Here is a 23407-nt window from a genome sequence, read left to right on the forward strand (position 1 = left end):
TTTGCTAATCAATCAGTCAGTCAGTCAATCAATCCGCCAGTTTAAAGAACATGGAGGGAGACTTGTGATTAAAATAAACGTGTCTTTGTGTAAAAATGATCAAGGGTTAAAGAATAATGATTTCAAAAATACTTATTCGACAAACTGAATCTGCTGCATAACGCATTTTACATCCAGCGTAGTCTATAGCCCATACGGTCTTTGTCTAACACAGTCTGCATCCTCCGACATGCTGCTGCACCAGCAGTGCTGACACAGCGAACTACGTGTTACACGTCTTCTCCTGTTCACGTTCTCGTGCTCTGCCCTTCACTCAGCCTGTCACGCAGGTTAAGATTCCCAAGGAGCAAAATGTTTGTAAACTATCTCAGTAGCATCAGTGTTTGACACATGTGTTTTAAAGCAGTATGAAATTGTGAAAAGAAGAGATGTATGATGTCAAAAAAGTTCTTTGCCCTACCAGTGTAAATGGGGTGTTATTATTTAAGACCTGGTGGCACAAGAACTTGTGTCTATTTTCTTCTCTTGCAGTAATGTAGTACTGCAAAATATTGGCCTGCTCCTTATCTCATGAAGCACATTATTTGCAGAACACATTTCCCAACTCACCATTGTGAGTCAGCACAAATCCTTAATTTTGACAAAAGAAACGGCAGGTTTCCTTCAAAATCTAAACTGTCGACCGACGCTGTAGATGGCAGCAATGTACCTAATTTGCACACACGCAGCTGGGCTCTACCCAGTTCTTCTCAGGAGAGGTGGGTGTGCTGTCAACAATGGTCATTTATTACGACAAATAAAACCGCTAACACATCCTGTTCGGCCAAACACTGATATTGCACATTAACAAGATTCCACAGTAGATTAAATTATACACTGTGCGCCGGTTCCTTCTGCATTTTCTGTTACGGCTGTTTGCTTTGTACTCATGTGCAGTCATGGATAAGCGCAATCAACGACCTCCGAGCAGGGATGAAGTTCACGTCTTCTGATACATAGCAATGTTTAAAATTTTCAGTGAGCTCACAGCCCTACAAGGAGTTAAACGAAATAGAATGTGTGCACTTAATTTATATATTTATCATGAAATAACATATGGCTGCACAAACAACGGAAAATAAATGTTTCGCAAAATTAAGTAATCCTACAGAGTCAATAAGTTTCAAACGCCTCACAATAAATATGAGATCGTAAAAATGACCAGTAGATCAGCCGAGCCAAAACGGGTACGTCACTTCCGGTCCGGCCATTTCACAATTGAGAATCCGACCAAAGCAGTGGCTTTCTCTGAAAGAGAGTGTGTTTACCTTTTGGTGAAGGTAGTCATTGTTTTATTGAGGAGAGGAGAAATTCAGAATGTCGGATTTCGACAGTAACCCTTTTGCTGACCCGGATTTCAGCAATCCTTTTCAGGTAAGGATAAGGTCTGTGCTAACCAGCTAGCTTGTTGACCAGAGCTATGGCTATGTAATGATCAACATGCTGCTCTCTATTTATCGGCATTTTCTCTCATGATAAATGACATTCAAGGTGTTATTATAGTTAGTCACCGGGTCAAGGATCTAACGAAACCAGCTGAGTTACTTAAAACCTAACCTGGTGTTAAATATCAACTCTCGTGTGTCAAGGCTATATCAAAACTTCATTTTTAGCAGATGATGTCTCTCATGGTATCTCTTGCTCTGCTTTGTTATGTTAGTCATATGTTATTAGTTCATTAGTTTAGTCGCCTGAATGGACTATCTGTTTGAATGTTATATATTGGTTTGTGAGATGACACACTGCAGAGCTAATGTTAGCCCATCACATTCTGATAGCAAACCTCTTACTTGTCTTACATTTCACTGCCTTTAGGAATTTACATATGTTTTTGCTTGGTATTAAGCGATCTGGGTGTATTGATTTCTGTTATTATAATCTAAATAGTTTTTTATATTTTACATTACAAGATAAGTGTGTGTAATAGATTTAACCTAGCAAGCTAACACTCCTCGTTAGCTGATCACAGCTGGCTAGTCGCCCATAATGGTTTAAGTTTCACCAGTTTGCTCAAGCTAACGTCAACGAATTTGATCTTTTTTACGGGTGTAGATCAGACCGACTGGTACCTGAGTGTCTACTTTGTATGCAAGCAATGTTTGTTCCTCCCAAACATCTCATCCTAGTCCACATTATTGTGGCTTGCCAGCTGATGTATGGGGGCAGGATAGCTTGCTTGCCCTCAGGTGTTCCGAAATTTTGTTTTGATATGTGATATGACGCATACCTTATAAGCCTTAGTCAGCTGACGCAATTATTTATAGATGTTTAGAATGATCGAGAGCTTTTTTAAAGGTTATTTTTGCAAGAGCGCTTAGTTTATTAAATAAATATTTCCACAATACAAGAATTTTAGTCTTTGCTACACATGAAGAACTTGTGAAGCACTCTATTAGTTTAGCGCCCTTGTGAAAATACACAGGATTTGAAGTCGCTAAGACACCTGTTGTTAGAATATTTTCTACTAACTCAGCAAACTTGTTTGTGGATGTTTCAACAGCTAGCATTTGTTGACACCCAAAACAAACCATCTGACACCTGAGACAAGCTCTCTAAACAACAGCTACTGATCTGTAGTGTTTTAATGTATATACTATAAATGGGAGATCAGTCATGTGACTCCCTTTGTTCTCCATGGAAACGAGCTGTTGCAACAACTAGCCTAATGCCTGACAGATAATCTAGGGGATTTCAGGGGAATTGGGGGGGACTGGGGCCACTATGGAAGCCTATTGTTCAGAAAGGTTTTTATTTTTTTTAAAAGATCAGCTGTTGTCTTGGAATCAAGGTCAACTTGTGACTGATGGATCTAAACCCTTAGAACTGTCCAAAGAGATTCAAGGCTGTACAGGGCCCTGTTATGCAGGAGTTTTCATGTTTATGCAAAGAAACTTATTTAACACATTGTTCTATGATATCTCACTCTCCTTGGGTATTCCTCTGGCTTCCTTTGTGTGAAAACTACATGATTTTGCATGGTAGGCTGCATTTTGGTTCATTATACCCGTTAGAGACCACTTTCATCTGGCCTCAGTTTATTGTTTTAGTTTTTCAGATGCAGTTTTGTTTTGTTTTGTTTTCATCCTTTGATCTTTCACCAAGCACAGCTTTAATTTCATCTGCTGAGAATCTGCCTCACTTTGTCAACAGGCATGTTTCTCCCCTTTTTTAGAGTTCATTTAAAGGTCTTTCTCACCATCTCTTGTTCAGTCTCTTTTGCAGCACGTAGAAACACATCCATTAACCTCGTCTTTAATCATTGCTGTCAGTTACCACTGACATCAAAACCACCCACACAAAACGCTGCACTGCTGTCTCTTCTCTGAGGAGTACTGGGAGCATTTTCATTGGATTCAGGTCAGGATCACACAAAGTGAAATCAATGAAGCTCAAAAATAATGAAGACCAGCTTGTCATCAACAGCAGTTCCAACCCACAGCAGTTATGGATGTCATGTATAGTCAGGTATATGTTGGTGTGAACAAATACAGGAAGTTGATTAGGCCTTGTCATCAGCACTGAGAAGGTCTCTCTGCGCAGCATGTTTTGAATGGTCACAGGAAGATGATCTTTTCTTTGATAGGCTACAGTTCCTCTTTTTAGTTTTGCTATTGGGTGTGCAGTTGTGTCTTGTGAGAAACTGATTGATTTTTCCATCACTGAAAAGTTGTAATTGTATTCAGTGTGTCCCTGACAGGCACGAGTAACCCTACACTAGAGCTGTGGTTTAGCTTTAGGTCAAGCACACCAAATGTGTCAATAATTTATGATGCATCATGATTGTGCTGTGTGCTTTTTGTTGCCTGTAGGACTTGAGAACATTACTGAGTCTTCCATGTGCAACCCTACAACACACATACACAAAACAAAGGGCTTTTACCCTGTCTGTGTCTGAATGCAGCTGGTCAGCTCTGTCTGCTATTTCTGCAAGGCTGGCACCAGAATTCAGTACTCGCTGTTCTGCTGCAATAGCCAATCAGATGCCAGAGCTGGAGGTTTATTACGTGGGAGCACCCAATTGAAGAACAGCAGTTTCTTGTTGTTAAATCAGCTAATCACACTGCAGAAATATGATTATTATGATTTTTTTTTTCATTTCTTCCTTATTTGTTGAGTAATTAACACACATAAATTTGTGATATATTTGTCACATTACAATATTTTGTCCTAGGTTCTCAATTTGCTTACAAAATTATGACAGTGACTATTTGCCAACAACTGGCTTTGTGTCAGTAACCACAATTCTTCACAGAGTGTCATCCCATACATTCATATTTATCCTCAGTGCTGGATAGCTTCAACATCCATTTATCCATCCATTCTTGTGTCATAGTGTAACCGTATCATCTTTTGAATGAATGTAACAACAGGTGTGGTGAGTTAACACACTCAGCATTGATCATCTTACTATAATGTTGGCTCTGCACTTTCAACATGCTTTAGCATTACTATCTGTTAACAGTTTTACCATGTACACACTGAACTGGTATCACTAGTCAGCTCAGTTTGAAAATACTTTCAGAATTACAGAGACGAAAAATACTATGGCTTTCCTGTAATCTATAGTGAGAGAGAAAGAATGTATCACAATATCATTCTTTGTTGGAAGAGAGAGACAAAGAAACATAGACACAGTGACAGTTTTGCAAATGCAGTTGCTAGTTTGTGGAGTGGGATTTGGTCATGTAATGGTAACTGCAGGCAGTACGTAATGTGCTCTGTTGATTTAACGGTGGTCTCCATTGTTGCGAAGGAGAGAGAGAAAGGGGAGGGGAGGGGAGGAGAGGAAAGGAGAGCTCTGGATATTGATTGTGGTAGGAGGGAGAATCATCACACAAACAATACAGAAGACCTGTGTCCAGGACTGCAGATACCCGTGAGCCTATTACCACAGCCTGACATCCTCACAAAAGTGATGTGTGTGTGTGTGTGTGTGTGTTTCAGAATATTTGTTCAGGGAGTTTTCACTCTGTGTGTGTCCCCACCTATTTCTCTTTTTTTTCCCTATCTATAACGAACCGTGTTGGTTGTCGTGGAAACGGCCACACAGCAACTTGCTCTTCTTGGTTGAAGAAGTGAACATTTTACAGTTGAACTGGGAAGAAAAACAAACCCTGTGACATTTCAACAGTTGTTTAAGAGGCAGGTCTTTTCATCACTGTATAAAAAAAGAAAAAAAACCCTACTTCTATAAATAACCAGGTTAGGCTTGTTTCTGAACTGACACCCAGTTTAGGTGCTCAGTTGTTCACAGTTTTAACCCAACCTTACACCTCACATAGCCCCAACCTCATGTCCAACCCCCTTTGTTTGTTTTGTCTGTGGTAGATCTTTAATCTCTCTGAATGTTCTGTCGACAGAAGAGCAGGTCAAGGTAAAACCCGGCGTCCTCTAGGAAAGCTTTTCCGATTCAGGTCACTCCCACACTGCAGTGGCCAACAGCCCAAAACAGCATTGGGTTTCCAGGTTTAGAAGTAGGCTATGCAAGTACTCACTCAACACACAGCTGTGCAGATCGCAAGGAGAAACAAAACATACAAACTGGACATCTCATAATAATGTCTTCACATTAGCAATGGGATTGCTTTTTTCCTTCTTTTTTTTTTGCCTGGGAGTGTGTGGGTATTAAGAAAAAGAAAGCTTTGTGTAACTGTAACTTTTCTTTGCCGGGAGCAGCCTGCACATGCAGTGGTTCACCTATTAACTGCATGGACCTTTTATAAGTCACTGGTTATGAACAACTCTAAATAAATAGATGTAAATGTGTAAAAGTCAAAGGGGGGAGATGAATGGACAAAACATTTTATGAAGCAGAGGCCTGTTGACCAGTTAGCAGTCCCTTTACTGTCCCATGTTCCAACAGGTACTGGGTTGTGTAGTTGTTTTATATTGTTCCTCATTGCTTTCAGTGATAGGGTAGAGTTTGAATGAAGGAGCGCTCTGAGTGTGAGTGTGTGTGCCTGCAATCAGTGCATTAAAGATTCATTGACATACATGTTGAAATATTCATGACAGTGGCCTAATGACAAGTACCCAGCCTCTCAGCATATGAAAGAGAGATGGCCCGGGAACACGGGCTTCCTGTCTGTGCCAGGGCTCCAAAACAAAATAGGGTGGAGTGTGTGTGTGTGTGTGTGTGTGTGTGTGTGTGTGTGTGTGTGTGTGTGTGTGTGTGTGTGTGTGTGTGTGTGTGAGGGAGAGCAAGAGAGAATTCCCTCCCAAAACACACGCGCGCACAAACACACTTCAGCTATTCCCTTGAAACAATTACAATTCCTCCTCCTAATTTCATATGCATGATGAAATTAGACACAACCCGACACACGTTTTGGGCTTTGAATAAGCAGACACAAGCAACCAGTATGTATATAAAAAAAAAATAATAATAAACTGAAGTATTTGAGCTCATGTTTAGATAATATTAGTAATGTTGCAAATTGGCCAGTCATAGGAGAGACTGGGGGGAAAAAAAAAAGGAGTGTTGATTTGTTAGCACTGTGGCACTACATGTATAACTCCTCTCCTTTCCCTCTTCTCAACTTCAGCAGTTTAAACCATCTTTTTCCCTCAAATTCACGGACTCGTCTATTTTTAGACCTCTCACAGTGACAATTATTGGAATCATCGTCTCTTTGCCAGGCTTAAATTATAGCCTTGTATGTCAGATATACCCTGTACTGGTTCTTGTTGAAGAACAGAATAGAGCTCTTCTCTTCCCAAAGAATGTTTGTCATTTTCTCCCTCATCTGTTTGCCTTCTGTCCTTTTTCCTCACTTGTACAATCTGATTTAGTCGCGGTGCCGTTGATTAGCAAGGTCGAGGGGAGGCGTTGGCATGTCTTGGCCTTTTCTTTCATCGATTATATGAAGAAATTACTGGGGTTGAAAGTCAGCGCTCTTTCCACATGACCTTTGCTCATATGCTGGTCGTGTTCAATGATATTTATTCTCTTATCAAAGGGAGATCAGAGAACATGCTATATTGCTGTTTTTTTTTCCCCTGCTGGAGAGATACCATAGACTCCTATTACAGCCGGTCAGGTCACCATTTCACTTTCATCTCCCTGTCAGCTGGCTGATATAATACCACTGTCAGGGTATTTGTTGGAAACCATTTCTCATCCTTTTTTCTTTCCCGTTTTTTATTTATCCACTTATTTATTTATTTTCTGTCGTCAGGATCCTTCGGTGACACAAGTGACGCGGAATGCGCCCCCCGGTTTGGAGGAGTACAACCCTTTCACAGACGCAAAGTCGGTGAGTCAGAGTCACAGGGCAGATGTGTCGACGTTGAACCCTGGAGATCAGGGAGACTGATGCATCACTCCACCTCATTCAGCTCGCATAGGCGTAGTCAGGTACAGCTGTCACTGCGGGCACCTGGCCCAGAGCCCCCACCCACTTATGAAATTACCACCCACACTCATATTTCTCCCTACACTGAAAGATGGAGAGGGAGAGAGACGGGGATGAGGGGAGAGAGGGATCGAGAAGGGAGAGGAGGGAGAAATATGGTGAAAGAAAAACGAAATGAATGAAAAGGATGAAGTGGGAAGGGAGAGAGATAACAAGAGAAGGTGAGCGGGCAGGTAAGCAGAAGGAGAGGTGGTGAGAAGGAAGAAGATGTTATGAATAGTACCTTTTCATATTGGAATTTGATGTTGTAGTAGGAAGGAACTCCACCCCCTTAGTATTCTGGACTTTAGAGTTAATAGCTTCCACAGTGCTGGGGGTCTGTTCTAGAATACAATGTGAAAACACTGAGGTATGTGCGGACTTAATAGTTATGAAGAGCGGTGCTCAAAATACTTCCACGTCACAGGGTTTGGTCTTAGTAGAGAGAAGTTAGTTGTAGTGTTACTATATGAATATATTTGTATAATAATTGAATGATGCATCTGATTCGGTTCTCTGTGTTGTTTACAGGTTCCGCCTGGCTCCGCCCCCAAATCTATGCCCCCGACCACTAACACACAACCGGCCATCATGAAACCCACCGAAGAGCCGCCAGCTTATTCACAACCCCAACAAACACAGGTAAACACGCCACACACACACGACTGCTCACATCCGCACCGACTGTCCTCTGTACCCTGTTAGCACCCGTAAACAAAAGTACCCTCTGTAAACAGTTCCTATACTTTCCCAAATTTGTCCTAATTGAAGTTGTAACGGTGTGAACTTCTCCATCTTTACGCCCCTTTATCTCTTAAGACAAGCTTTATTCTCAACACACATTAGCAGATCATCCTGCTGCTCACGGTTCCTTTCTGATTCACTAACACTGGTGGTTGTCTTCCACTCATTTAATCAGATGAAGGGACGTGTTCAGCCTCGTCTTCTGGACTGAGCTAATGTCGGTGTACTGAATGGAGGAGCGTTCGCAAAGTACTCGTATCTCTTCATGTCACAGACACTCTGAACAGAGTGACTCAGTGTCTGTGTTGCATGCCATGCGAGTGATCTTTGGCCTATGGGTACAAGCAGCAGATAACTTTGAGTGTTAAGCCCTAGACTCAGCTACTCTGCGTTGCTTAGTGAAGTTTCATCTGTTGTCCACTAGAATCAAAGCAACAGCACTCTGGCTTCCAGGCCATTGCCTTAACTGCAAAAACAGTGCTACACTAGTGGTGAGGGACAAGAAAAATGGTTATGAAGTATTACAAGTGGTAGCCGCTGTTTTATACTCTTAACAGTCAAAGTATTCCAGGGGCGCAATACGAAGGGGTAAATTAACGCTCAGTCTTATTGTGATCTCTGCTCATGAGGTAATAGGAGTCTGACTGATGCACTTATTGTAAGTCGCTTTGGCTAAAAGCGTCTGCCAAATACCAAATTGTAAATTGTAAACAGCGCAGTGTGTTACTGTGATATAAGGAGAAGTTTGGTGGAAAGGAGTTAGAGAGAGTCTGACAGGTTTCTGATGTGTCAGAACAGACCAAAGATGTCAAAGCCAAATCTCTTGTTCTGCCTCATGCCTGAATTAGCTTTCCATGACCAGACACCATCGCTGCACAGTGATGTGACATCAGTTCGCCCAAATTAAGGACAGGACATGGCAGGACTGAGGGACTGACACACAGTGGACCAGCTCCTGAGGCCAAATGTCAAAGACATCAAGTTTGTCAGATTTCTGTAAAAACAAGTGTGTCTTAGCTCCTAAAGAAGAAATGTGTTTCTGGGTCACGCGGGGAAAGGGGAAAGAGGATCTGGAGGAGGACAGAAAAAGAGAAGAGGAGAGAGAGAGAGAGAAAGCAAAGAAAGAGGAATGCTGTGAGTTCTCTGTAAAGAGGCCTGATGAGATTTCCCATGAAATTCCTGACTAACAATCCCAAAACCACGTAATTCCTGTTTTTGTTTTTTTTTTTCTCTGTTAAAAGCGCCGTATGTTTGTAAAGTTTCTCCCCTCTGCTGCTGAATCAGGCACATGCGAGTTCTCTGCCTCCTGTTTGGCACATTTTGTGCCCTCTGGACAGAGGAGACATAAGGATTCTGTGAACAAGGGACTTTGTGGGCATATATAATTCAACACGGCTCTAGGCTTTCTCATGCAGGCGTTTGGAAAAGCCATATTCTGTGGACATACGGGCAGAGATAGACAGGCACACACACAGGCTAGCTCTGCCCCAAATGGCTTCCTTGTTCTGTTCCTGCGTACACACTCGTGTCACATGTAGGGTGAAATATGTTATTTGGAACAAAGCTTCAGGCTTTATCTGAATGTCATAGACCTAGAAGTCTTAGCCAAGTCACTGGACCACATCTTGTAACTGGGGGGGATTATGGAAAGACACACGTCCAGTAAGACTTCTCATTCAGTGAGCATAAAATTCACAGATACAAAAAAAAAAGAAGCCTTTGAAGTCCCTCATGATGATACTTTAGATAATAACTCCTTGGCTCCTCATTAATTAGAGAGGCAGTGGGAGGTTTAATCATTGTTACCTAATAAATTACTCATTTGATAACAACAGTTTGAATTCTGAGATATAAATATCTAATAAATACACAGGAGAGATTGTGAACAGCATATAGGTATCATTCTCACATACAGGCCTGTGGCTCACTGTTCACCTGCAACAGACAGGAACTTAATCCTGTCACTGTTTTTCAGTTGACTCACCGTGAAACAGAATTTGCTAGTTAGCTGGATAACATTCAGCCAAAAGTCAGTACAGCTCAGTGGAAGAGATATTCCTATTTGATAGTCTTGGCTTTTGGCTTGGCGTTGTCCAGCTAACTGCTTCGTAGTATACTCGACGGACAACAAATTAAGACACAAGCAAATGACAGAGGAGCTGGTTTGCAAACGGGCGCTCTGACTGTAGTTTGACATCAGACTCTGGTCATTTCATAGCGAAATGACCTGCCCTGCAGCCTCAAACCAAGTTCAAACACACCACAGAAATATCTGGGCGATGAAATTAGCATATTTAAATTTAGAATCTCAGACTGTGCGTGAGTCAGGATGAGCGAAAGGGGTTATGAAGGACGAGGGATGGAGAGAGGAGAAGAGGGATGGATGGATATGTCATAAATTTCAGAACTCCTGACAAACTTGGGCGGGAATCAGTTAAATCCAGCTGTGACAGGAGTGTAGGACACACAGCTTGCTTCTCCAGTCAGAATGTTGTCTAATTTAAACCTCACAGAAAATTACACACCCACAGAAGTCTGGAAATGCTCCTGAAGCAAAACTTTTGTCTTCACACCTATCATTATCAACAACATTGACTTTCATAAACCATCGGGGTCTAATTATGGATGTTTTTATTTTTGAAACAGCAAATAGGCAACTGTTTATGTCTACCACCCTGGTATGCATGTGCTGGGGGTTTGTCCGTGTGTTTTTGTTGTTGTTGTGGTTTTTTGTTTGTTTGATTTTTGGCGGTGGTGGGTGGTGGGGAGGTATTTTAAACGGTACTCCCTCCAAGTGGATAAATGCCAGATCTGTACATAATATGCATACATAGAGGAATGGCTCTGTAATAACTTTCTTTCTTTATTCTCCTCTCTCTGTTCAGGATCAGGCACGGGCCCAGGCAGAGTTGTTGAGGAGGCAGGAGGAGTTGGAAAGGAAAGCAGCAGAGTTAGACCGCAGAGAGAGGGAAATGCAGTCCCTTAGTGCCTCAGGAGGTAAGGCAGTTTGCTGCTTACAACACTACAATACCCATAACTCCTTTTTTATCTTCTTTTTTTTGTTTTCTCCAAAATGCTATAGTGTTTCAGGGTCACAAGTGGCGAGACAGATATTTCTCAAAGCGTAACATAACACAAAGAACCCTTTTTAAAACATTCTTGTGCACTTCATCTGGTGAAGGAACTGTCAAACAAACTGCTACAATACATGGCTCAACAAAAAAGCAATAAAGCACTTCATTACACATAACCTTCGTCTTAAGATGTAGTCTCTAACCATAAATTAGTAACTTGTTTGTTCCTTGAGACATTGTGCTCAGACAGCACAAAAATATACTTTTCCATCGTCCTTCAGGCTTGCAGATGAGAAACTCTGGCCTGAAGAACAAGATAATATTACATAAATTCTACACTATAATGTCTGAAATGCAAATCATCTAATGGACAACACAATGTCCATACATCAGGCTTACAAAACAATGTTCTGTCCACAAACTAGACAGTAAATACGTCAGGCACTCACTGTTTTTTGTTTGTTTTTATCTTTCTTTGTCCTTTCTTTTCTCTTTTTTCCCCTCACAGGAAGGAAAAACAACTGGCCACCTCTACCAGAAAAGTTTCCGGTTGGCCCCTGTTTCTACCATGACATATCAGTGGATATCCCTGTGGAATTCCAGAAAACCGTTAAGATAATGTACTATCTATGGATGTGTGAGTATCACTGCTCCATTCAGGAAACAGAGTCAGTCTGGTTTACAGTCACACTGGTCCATTTCAGCTTTGCCTATTCAATTAGAAAGCAGATTTGATCACTTTCAGTGAACAGGCTATCCTGTGCTGTACGTTTACTGTTCAGAGGTAAAGGCAGTCAGATCATTGGTTGGATGAAGGGGCAGGGACAGAGGGACTGTAAAATGCAGGATAGACAATGAATTTCTAACCATGTCTGGTCTTTAACTGCACTGTGGCATGTAAAGCACATCTACTAGTATCTACAATAGATGTTTCCCTCACGGAATACACCGATGTCTAAGGTGCATCTCAGATTGCCAGCTCCCGTTGTACCTTTACAGATATGTCTGCGTGGTAAACCATGGCAGTCAAGCTTTTGACATGCTTAAAGGCATGGATGGATAGATGAGGCAAGAAAAGATGCATTCCTTTGGAGATTGTGATGGTGATGAAGCCTCCATCTAGACTGAGGGGGAGGGTGGAATAAACACCTCCACACACACACACACACACGATTCTCTCCATTCAGTGTGGCACATGGCATATCTCTCTCAGGGAGTGTTCTTAGGAACAAACGGCTTTTGTTCTCCACTCAGACAATCCTGTCTCTAATTCTGTGCTCATAATTACATTTTTCCTAACTCAATCATCCAAAGGCATGTGCTTTTACTCTTATTGCACGGGTGGGGAACATGAAAACTCTTTCACTTTTGCTACATTCTTCAATACAGCATTAAACTCCATAAGAGTCACATGTAATTAATAAATTCACAAATACACAAATACTGCATGGAGTTCAGACTAAGAGAATTGAAAATGAACCTTTTTTGACCGACCGACAGGATTTAAAGAGCACAGATGTTAAGTGAGGGGCTTCAGAGAAGGTTTGATTGTCATATTACTTATAATGTTGTGGTCAGACAGACTGATACCAGCGTCACATGTTTTGGCTGTGTGTGTGTGTGTGTGTGTGTGTGTGTGTGTGTGTGTGTGTGTGTGTGTGCATGGCCTGAGGCAGAATTTCACAAACAGGATGAAAGATGAGGGGAAAGTCTTTTGTCATGTGACTGATCATGTGCTTAATGACAAGTCATGTGACTGTGTGGTGCGTCACTGACACTTGGAGATTTGGAGGAAAATATCTGTAGCGTGTCCAGGGAGTTTTTGTGGATGAAAAAAAGAAAAAGTGAATGGAAAGGGAAAGTTATTCATTTAATTAAATTTTTCCTCATATGTCTCTGTTTTCCGGCTCTCAGTTAGAGAGCAAGAGTCCCTATTATAGAACAATAATTTGAGTTAAGATGATTTGATGATGGAGGACAGTTTACTGCCTCGGGGAAGAGTTTCTTTTCTTTTCTTATATAGCTCTGATTACTGTGAATGCCCTGGTGAAGCTCTACTCCTGTCTTATGCTTGTGGGAATGTCAAGTTTACTGTGAGACACTTCGATACTCCTAGAATTCTTGGTTTAGGAATAAATATGCGAAAATATGATGTTGAGCGTTGCTTTTTTTTTTTTTTTTTTTTTTTTTTTTTATCTTTTTGCACAAAAGATTGAGGTGTCATAGAAAGCATTTTGAGGTCGTCAGAATGTTGAGAAAGAACTTAAGAAGTGCTCTAATTCTGATGAGAGGCCCTGACATTCTGCTGGAACACTGTCAGATTCTACACATGATTGTGGAATTCTCACATTCTGTGGAGAATGGCAGTTGTGCTGATCTAAGCAAAAAGCCTGGATATTAAACACTGGCAAGTGTTGGATTTTCTCATGATTTTACAAGAAAAGGAACCGGAGCAAAAGCGTGCTTGGAGAAAAGCTTTATTTGGTGGTGATGGAATCCGGCAGCACGTCTGCTTGCGCCGAAGCTTAACTCAGAGAACTGTTACCATGATTGGCCTTTTATACCATGAAGCAAACAGACAACAGGCGTACAACGTTGCTTGATGCGAATCAGAATCTAGATGTTAATGCTGAAGTCCCCTTTTGTCTGTGATGGCTGCCATTTGCCCATTCCCGGTTGTATTTTGCCTTAATCAATTGCTCTTGGTTCCAACAGTAACGCGGCGCCAAAGGTGTGAAGCTTTCTTTGTATCTACGGTAATAAGACCATCAGGTTAAACAGTTCTCTCATCCTGAACCATGTCTGTTCAGATGTCACTATAATCTTACACAAGGCAGACACACACACACACACACACACACATTATTCAAGTCTTACTGTTACTCCACTGTGAATTATTTAATTGTATGCATGTAAATTTTTCCTGGTTCTCTTTTTTCCTGTGAATTATCCAGTGAATAAACTTTCCTGATCTCTGTTATTACAGGCTGTACAGATTCATTTTTATGATTTTTGTGGAGTGAAAATTGGACTTGTAAACCATCCTGTCATTCTTTAATGTACCTGATAGTACAAGCGTATCTTTTGCAGTCAGCTGTGGACACACAATAAGCCATCATGTACATATTTGGAGTTGAACAAGCTTGTGCAGTGACCAACTAAAGAAACAGATAAAAAAGGCTTTAGTTTAGCTGCTGTATGGAAGTTTGCGCCACTTTGAATTCTGTTAGTGTGTTTTCTCCCCAGTTATATAAAGTGAATTTTTGCACTATATGCTAATAGGTCAAGTTGATTATTAGTGGAGTCCTAAATGCCAGATGAGAAACAAGACAAGACAGCTTGTTCAGTGCGGCTGCTGTTAGATCTCACATGCGTATGACCTGTGTTTGTCTGTGCGTGTGCTTGCCCTCCAGTCCACACGGCGACGCTGTTTGTGAATATTTTCGGCTGTTTGGCGTGGTTCTGTGTGGATGCCTCACGAGGCGTGGATTTCGGTCTGGCCATGCTGTGGTTCATGCTCTTCACTCCCTGTTCATTTGTCTGCTGGTACAGACCACTCTACGGGGCCTTCAGGTACACACGCACGCACACACACACACACACACACACACACACACACACACACAAAGCCATATCAAGCCCTCAGCTTTCATTATTCACAATCATACATTGAAAAAGTAATCCCTCCTCTCTCTGTGTCTCTCTCTCTCCTTCTCCATAGGAGTGACAGCTCTTTCCGGTTCTTTGTGTTCTTCTTTGTGTACATCTGTCAGTTTGGTGTTCATGTGTTGCAGGCTATTGGAATTACAGGCTGGGGAGCAAGGTGAGAATGCTACACCAAATAATAAAGACACTGTGGAACACACTCGGTCTCCACACTAACGTAGAGGGCATGCAATTATGCCACTGATTCATAGTGAACTAAGTGACATAATAATATTGTTTGTAAGGTAATATACTGTAGCTGTTATAAAAATACTTTTGAAGCAATGGTAAAATTTTAGCAGTGTAACTTTTGATGTAATAGCTTAAAATGGTCATAATGTTTCTTTATTCAGTGTCTTGCTAATATTACAGTACAATTTTTTTTTGTGTGCTACATTTCTGGCATCTGCATTACTTTCAGGAAATTTGAATGGTCAAAATGTCCCTAGAATATTAAAGTCACTACAGTTTCAACTTAACAATCTAATTTATATTACATGGTAACTGAGTCAAGCGGCTTGGGTTTGTTTCACAGAGAAACACTCAAGTATAGTTCTCAAAGCGAATGATCCTGAAACTAATGTGAAGGCTGACTGAATTAATGCAGTGTAACCTAATTAGCATCATCAGATGTTACTTTTCTTACAAAGTTATATTTTAATAAAGCAATCAAATGTGTGCAGCAGTGTTAAGCTGCAGTTTTGGCACAGACGTAGTGTGTCTGAGATACCTTATACTAAAACAGTAGTTTGCAAAAACCTCAAACGTGTTACGGATCTCGCAAAATACTTTAATATATTAATGACATTACTGATTCATAACTCAATCCAATAAAAGACCCAAACTTTATTATCAAGATTTAAGATTCAAGAGTGTTAATGAGTTGTTATGGAAACAGATACATTGTGACAATGTGAATTGCTGTAAATCACTGATAAACTTCTGTTGTACTCAACAGAATTGCACATCTCAGTAGATATTATCTGTTTTATTGAGAAAAATAGAAAATGCTCGCTTACAATAATATCCCCTAATTTTTAGGAAAAAAAACTTAAAGCTTGTGGAAGGTTCTGTGCTACATCATAGTGTGGCACCGAGTGTGCGTTGACTCTTGAGTCATGGTTTTGTTTATCTGTTTGTGTTTGTTACACAGTGGCTGGATCTCTGCCTTGACTGGGCTGAATAAGAGCATTCCTGTAGGAGTCATAATGATCCTCATCGCCGCTCTCTTCACGGCTTCTGCCGTCATCTCCCTCATCATGTTTAAAAAGGTACAAACTCACAGGCCCACCGATGGAAACATACATTCTTAAACAAGATGAAACACATCTGTTTGTTGTATAATAACCAGTCTTTCGATTGGATTTTGGGTGAGAAATTTATTGATCTGAAAAATAATTGATACGAACATTCAACCTCTTCAGTGGAATATTAGTGTTCTTTACTGAACACATATCTGAAATCAGTTTGCTCAGAGAACACTTGTTTTTATCAAACTTCTGTGTCTAATGCTAAAGCCTCCATACATTTATACGTCAACGAAGACACACAACCCCTGAAACTCCAATATGTAAACCCCTGATTCTACAAGATCATTAATAAAATTACAGTTATCACAAAACCCAAAAGAACATGTCATTGCCTGAAAAGACCCCATGGTACCCACCACCGTGTGTCTTCCCTGGCCTTTTCCTCATTCTCTCTGTGGTTCTGTGTCCAGGTCCACGGGCTGTACCGGACTACTGGTGCCAGCTTTGAAAAAGCCCAGCAGGAGTTTGCCACTGGCGTGATGGCCAACAAAACCGTGCAGACTGCTGCAGCCAATGCCGCTTCCAGCGCCGCCCGGGGAGCCTTCAAACAACAGATCTGATTGGCCCAGAGAAACAGAGTGCCCTCCCATTTGCCGTCCATGCTCCTACACTCAATTACATTCTTCTTAACCGTACTCACTCTGCCCCGTTCCCCACTATTCATAAGCTCATAAAGCCCTGTCACTTGTGTGGAGGTTTCTTTTTCCCTGTTCTAATTGATTTAGTGCACTACTGATCGAGACCTCGGCCCTTTTGTCATTTGTGTGTGTGTGTGTGTGTGTGTGTGTGTGTGTGTGCACAAATCCTGAAAGGCGGACGACTCAAACGATCACTCCACATACCTGTGTCCAGATCACACACAGCATACACCACATCAGAGGAGCGTTGTTGAAAAGGATCTAGTCCTGACCGGCTGTGTGGACCTGTCGTCTGCTCTGACGGGTGAGACAGGCCGTAGAGCTTTGACAGGCCTCTTGTATGATCAGAAGGGTTACCACTCAGACGCTACTGTTGAGCAGACTGGTGACAGAAATATTGCTCTCTGTAACACGATTTTGTAGGAGAAAAAAAAAACACTTTTATGCAAACGTACAATATTGCGTAAAGATGAAAGAGAGCATAAACATCACAGAATAAGAACTGTCAGAATATTACATCTGCTTCACAGCTGAGATAGTCCACACAGTTCCTAAGTTATGTTCTAGCAGCAAAAATTACACTCTGTGTGTGTGTGCGTGTGCGTGTGTGTGTGTGCGTGTGTGTGTGTGCGTGTGTGTGTGTGTGTGTGTGTGTGTGTCTGTGTGTCTGTGAGAATGAGTGTGACCTCAACCAGAGTGGTCATTTTTCAGGAAAACAGTCGGCTAATTCTCCTCTAGACTGTACATCCCCTGAGTGGTTCCCTTTTCCCGCTCAGTCTCTAAGACAGACTTAAGAGGAAAAGAAAGATCTTTCTTAAGTCTGTAAGCCTCAGATCAGTCCTGTATGACAAGCGTCATGTAGTCAAATTATTCATTTCCACGTACGTACGCCACTGGATAAAACCCACAAACACCATGATACTGCCTGTGCTCTCCCATTGGCTGACACGGCTGCTTGTCACTCTGTAGCATCTAGTAATTGATTAGAATGGACTGTCTCTCATGCCCTTGCACCTGTTTTGAGTCAAACCCTGATAAACAACTTGGTCCTTTGACCCAAAATGACATCCGACACACTCCACACTTCCAGTGAGCAAGAGGGAACCGCGATCCATACAAAGCAATCCATATGGTGTGGTCCTTTAGTTTTCCCAGACCACGTTTTCTCCCTTCTCTCACGCGCACTTTCGGTTTAGCGAGATGAAACCGCGAGGACACGTTCGACCCCTTTTGACATGTATATAAACTTGTATGCGTTCATGTAAAAGTATCGATTGATCTTAAAAGAAAAAAAAAAAAAGATAATATATATATAAATATATATAGGTTGTGAAAAGCCTCCAGCCGTTTCTGCTCATTTTTTGGTTGTTCTTTGGAAATGGAAAGCTGATTCTAAAAGAAGGCCGTTAGAGAAAAAAAAAAAAACCAACAAAAAAAAACAGCAACACTCAGGATTATACTCTAAACATCTGCATGAACAAGCTTGCTCAAGTTCTGTTGGGCGCAGTCCTCTATCAGTGTCAAGCAAGAGTATGAGTATGAACCCCCCCCCGACAAAACTAGAGACGGTTGATTAGAAAACAAATGCTGAGCTGCCACAGTTTGAGGCGGATACCCCCCTTCTCTTTCTTTCATTTCTTTCTTTGTTTCTTTTTCTTCCCTTTTCCATTACTTTGGGGAAAACTGGAGTGTGTATTCTTTTTTGCTGCACCCCAATGCATGAGAGTCAAGGTTTGCCATAGGCTACCAGAGGTATTGTGCGTTTGAAAGAGAGGGAGCGTGTGATTGACTGAGTGACGCTGTATGGTTTGTGTTTAGTCGAAAAGAAAAGATGGGTTGAAGTCTTTCTGATTCTTGGTCAATGTATTAATTTATCTCTTTATTTAGGACAACTTGATTAGTGTCTTCATGGCGAAACAGAAGCCCTGATGTGCTTGGAATCCTGTTGCGTAATTTTAATCCAGTATTTCTGTCCTTTTAATTGACAGAATTGTGTTGGGAGTGGAGAGAAAAAGACTGTAGCGTTGGTGGTTTGAGACATGCATCCTAAGGAGTTTTGCTTGTGTTATATGGAATAACAATATGAGGACTGCTCTTGTGTTTGAATTCCTAAACCGTCAGAGGCGGTCTGTATGTGTGCGTGTCTGTGTGGGTGTGAGTGAGGTTATCGTGTCCAGTATGAAGTCTTACGGTGGGAGCTATGTCATGGATTGTTACCAGAAACAGAGCACATCTGTTCCACTATGTTTTTTTTTTTTGTTGTTGTTGTTTTTTCATTCTTTATCATGAATACATGGTTATTTTAAGCTAAAAACGTCTTCTAGTTAAGAACACAGTCGCAACGTCATAAAAATCTGCATCCTTTTCTTGTTCCATCCTTTGCTCTCTCTCTCTCTCTCTCTCTCTCTCTCCTATTGTATTTTATTTAGAGCGAGTATTCCACTCCTTTGTTCTGTTTTGTTTGTCTTGTTTTGGGTTTGTTTTTTTTGTTGTTTTTTTTTTATGTGAGTGACTGTGTGTGTATGTGTGTGCGTGCGCGCGCTACAGCAAGTTTGTTCTTCCTTTTATAAATAAATTTCAACAAATGGCACCTGAATGTTCCTGTTGTTATAATTTTTTGTTTGTTTGTTTGTTTGTTTGTTTGTTTTGAAATGCTTTCATTAAAACAATGGAAAAAAAAAAACATCTGGGAATTCTGAGAACAGTCAAAAGACGTAGGATGTGAATTCTTGTGTGTGTTGCAACAGATTGTGGCTTTAGGTTGTAATTTGTAATCAATGACTCTAATATGTAGTTGAAACACTGAGAAGAAGTCAGAGGAAATCAGTCATATTTGCAACTCTGACTGTGGAATTTGCTGTTATTTAAAAGCAGATTTAAGGGATATTTGTATATTTTGTAAAATTTGACGATTGGTCGCCTGTTGTCCTGAATTTCATTGTACTGTACAAATGCACTCTTGTCCTCTCCCTCAGTCGCATGTTGAGTAGTTTGAGTTTTGTATATTTATTGTATTAACACTAAATAAAATTACAAATTCAACTACTTCACCTATTCTTTGTGTTACTCCTCTGGGTCTTTTGTAAGGGTATAATTTCTGAGACTTAATGAAAGCATTTCTGGTATCTTGTGAATGGCCTTTTACTGAAATGTAACTGTCTCAATGTAAAGCAGTCACAAAGAACCCTACAGAGGGGAGGAATCTTATTGGATGATTGACTGCTCCTGCCATCCAATCAAAGGTTCTCTGATGCTGCTGAATCATACATCTTGTCTACCAGTGCTCAGCCCCTTTACTTGCACATTTTGCTTTGAAATGCACCCTGGCCTAAGACTGCACCTGTATACTTGTGTGACCAGTGACAGGGGAGAGAGAGAGCCTGTGGCATGGACCCTTGAAGAATCCTTCACAGTGGCAATGGCTCTCCCCTTCTGTTTAACTGTCCCTCATAAGGACCATATCATCACAGTATTTGCAGGTTTGAGAGAATATTTGTATGTGGTATACTGAGGTGTATTCTCAGACGTCTTGGGTCTAATGTTTGGGCATGTCACTTTTCAGTGAAGCCTGTGATAAGACTTAACTAAAATGACTGTTTATTCTAATTGGATTTGTAAGGTTTTTGTTCTTTTAACCTTTTAAAACATCTCTAAAACATCTTAAACCATGCATAACCACAGAAGCGCTGGTTTGTTTCTCTCATTTTTATGATATGAGGGTGAAAGGTGGGACAGTGAACAGTGAAGTTATTTCTGACCAGCCTTCCTCTTTTCTCTCAGTGTGTCAGCACTCAGAGTTAGGGGTCTTCGTTTTCCGCTAAAAATACATAACACAAAAAGAATGTTTAGAGCCACACAATTTTGAGTATACAGCACTTAATTTGTTAACTTCATACAGAAAGTACTGTATCATGTATAAAATGATTGTTAGGAACAATGTCCTCTATTTCAGGGTTCAAAAGGGTATACTTAAATGAAAATGGTATGTTATTTGACTTAAATCTTAGTTAAGACCTCTTAAAATCTAAAATCGAAAACAATTTCTGGTGTGCTTTTCTCACTTACATTTGTATTTCAGTCATGCATTTTTAAACCTACTGTAGGCTATAGTGTCCAGAACATTTGTCTAGAATGTGTTTTTGTCGGTTTTAAGACAGAGACAAAGAAAAGGGCCAATTAATGGCCTTTTAGGGCCAATAGTCGATTTGCTGCCCCCCCCCCAGTGCTGTTCAATATTCAAAGATATTTATCTAGCAATGTGAAGATATATGGAACTTAACACTTTTTAAGTTCTATATATTCAGAATTCAGAATTCAGTGTTCAAAACGACTGCAGTACCAAAAACGGCTGCCAGGAGGCAGTCTAACTCTGAGATGAATGTGCTTGTCACAAAACTTGCATACTACGGGCATTAGCAAGAGTTGTGTGAAAAGTAAAAGGTAAAGCTATCATTACTGCAGGTTAGATTTTCAATGTTTTTTTGCCGGTTAGTGTCATGTACTATAGAATGAGGTCGTACGGATAACATTTTTGTATTCCAAGACTAATTCTCCAGCTGCAACTTCAGATGACTTCACTGCACTGAAGTCACTGCTGCAGGAGGATCACTTCATACTGGTCAAATGAGTCACTGAGGTCTGGATGAAATTAGGGAGTCTCTCTCTCTCTCTCTCTCTCTCTCTCTCTCTCTCTCTCGCCCTCTGTCTGTCTGTCTGTCTGTCTCTCTCTAGCGATCATTTCATTTCATTATTTCCAAACTCTTGGTCTTCCCACCTCCCTTTTCTTATTTCTTTTCAATCACCTCTGTTGTTTATTTGCCAAATGCTGGCAGACAGAGATACAAACAAACCCTCACACCAGATGAGCCTTACCGCACACGTTATGTTTACTTAGACACTCTCTCTTTTTCTTTCTGTCTTTCTTTCTTTCTCTCTCTTTCTCTCTCTCTTTCTCTCTCTCTCTTTCTGCATGTGTGTGTGTGTGTGTGTATGTGTGTGTGGCCTTAATGTCTCCCCTTTAATCAACACCAGATCCATTTATTTACTCATTTCTTTGCTGAATGGAGTGCAGATGACCACCTAAGGTCTGACAGAGGTGCTGGGGTCTGTGCCATTGCACAGTGCTGTGAAATCCCGTCCCCTCTGGTGGAGAGAAACAAAGACAAGTGACATGAGAGTTTTACCAGAGCACACTAAAACAACACAGACACTGGGCCAAAGGCACCAACTCAAGTGAGAGAGAAGTGGAGTATACTGAGAATATCCCTCTAATTATAAAACTAGGCCATGTATCTATACTACCAGCAACTCATTCAGAGCATATTACATTGAAATCTCTCGAATTTGGAAGTTAAGGGGTACTGACCAAGTGACAAAATGTCATGGAAAACATTAAAAAGATGTTTGTTTGAACATTTCTGTTACTGGTTCTTTGTCCATCTCACAGGAGTTCTACAGTCAGTCTTCAGTATTCTCTCTCTCTCTCTCTCTCTCTCTCTCTCTCTCTCTCTCTCTCTTTATCTCTAATTAGTAACTATTGTAAGGGAAATATGTGTACTGATCTCAGATCAGCAGCTAGGAGTGTATCTACTAAACCCCAAAGGGTCTGTTTTGATTGTGAATGACCTTTCAAAGTTTATCAGAGTATCTGTTTAAATTTCCAGCTCTTGTTTTTTTCCCCTCTTTCAAGAGCTCTCACAATCAGTGGACTTTGTTGTCTCGGCGACGCAAAACTCCCACTTCCACTCCTTTATACATCTAAACAGATCAAATCTTTGCATGCATTGTCTTACTTTTCTTTGAATGGTTTGGAAGTTACTTTTGTGATTTGGAATTGTGAGTCCAATTGAAACTTTCTTTGAAAATTATCCAGAAATTGATATTAAAACATTCATTAGAAGTTAGAAATTAATTTTCAGATAAAGAGTGCCAATAAAAAAAAAAATGGAATAAGAGACATCCCTTTTCATGTTTCCAATTCATCATTGACAATAATGTAGTATTTATGCAAAACCAGCTGAGATTTTTTTGTGTCATTTTGCTGTGTCACTCATAAATAACACTCTTGGTTTCCATCAATGACGTCTTAGCAGTAAAATGACTTCTTATCTCATCTCCTCAATTCCAGTCACCGTTCACACACCAGGAAATCGTTTTTCACGCAATACGAACCCTCTATGGAACAGACTACAGCACTCAGGTGGATATAGGCTTGCTCTCACCTTACACTTTTCAGAGTGATGAAAGTTTACATATGCATGAGGAAGAAAGACCCAGGCACGGCAGTGGGAAAATAGCTGAAACACCAGGGTCCCCTTTTTGGCAGTGTAGAAATACCTACCATATCAGCATGAATGTGAGAGAAGGTGGGGCTGGTGTGTCTGAGCCACACTCCAACTCATGGACACAGTTTAAAGTAGGTGAAGACTGACAGAGAGACCCACAAAATCCAAACTTTTCCTCACTCAGTATATTCCAAAGTTATTTCAAGTCCAGGTGATTGA

General features: G+C 40.8%; 1 protein-coding gene across 3 annotated transcripts; it reads left to right on the forward strand.

The window, feature by feature from the left end:
• The first annotated feature begins 1283 nt into the window (after positions 1–1283).
• Positions 1284–18154, forward strand: scamp1 (secretory carrier membrane protein 1). 3 transcript variants are annotated; one of them, XM_030768228.1, is made up of 9 exons: positions 1284–1413; positions 7218–7295; positions 7965–8075; positions 11063–11174; positions 11760–11888; positions 14665–14824; positions 14973–15074; positions 16110–16227; positions 16677–18154. In XM_030768228.1, the coding sequence occupies exons 1-9, from the start codon at positions 1357–1359 to the stop codon at positions 16824–16826; spliced, it is 1017 nt and encodes a 338-aa protein (XP_030624088.1). In that variant the 5' UTR covers positions 1284–1356; the 3' UTR covers positions 16827–18154. The 3 variants fall into 3 exon arrangements, with proteins under 3 accessions (XP_030624088.1, XP_030624089.1, XP_030624090.1); XM_030768229.1 differs by having other exon boundaries at positions 11069–11174; XM_030768230.1 differs by lacking the exon at positions 7218–7295 and having other exon boundaries at positions 11069–11174.
• The last annotated feature ends 5253 nt before the right edge of the window (positions 18155–23407 follow it).

Source organism: Chanos chanos, chromosome 3 (assembly GCF_902362185.1).
Source record: "Chanos chanos chromosome 3, fChaCha1.1, whole genome shotgun sequence".
Classification (NCBI taxonomy): Eukaryota; Metazoa; Chordata; class Actinopteri; order Gonorynchiformes; family Chanidae; genus Chanos; species Chanos chanos.

What these genes read in the sequence shown, in the direction of transcription:
- scamp1 (XM_030768228.1), top strand. Translation starts at nt 1,357, where the DNA reads ATGTCGGATTTCGACAGTAACCCTTTTGCTGACCCGGATTTCAGCAAT. An exon ending in ATTACAGGCTGGGGAGCAAG is followed by an intron (nt 15,075 to 16,109) that starts GTGAGAATGCTA and finishes TTTGTTACACAG; the next exon opens with TGGCTGGATCTCTGCCTTGA. An exon ending in CCCTCATCATGTTTAAAAAG is followed by an intron (nt 16,228 to 16,676) that starts GTACAAACTCAC and finishes TTCTGTGTCCAG; the next exon opens with GTCCACGGGCTGTACCGGAC.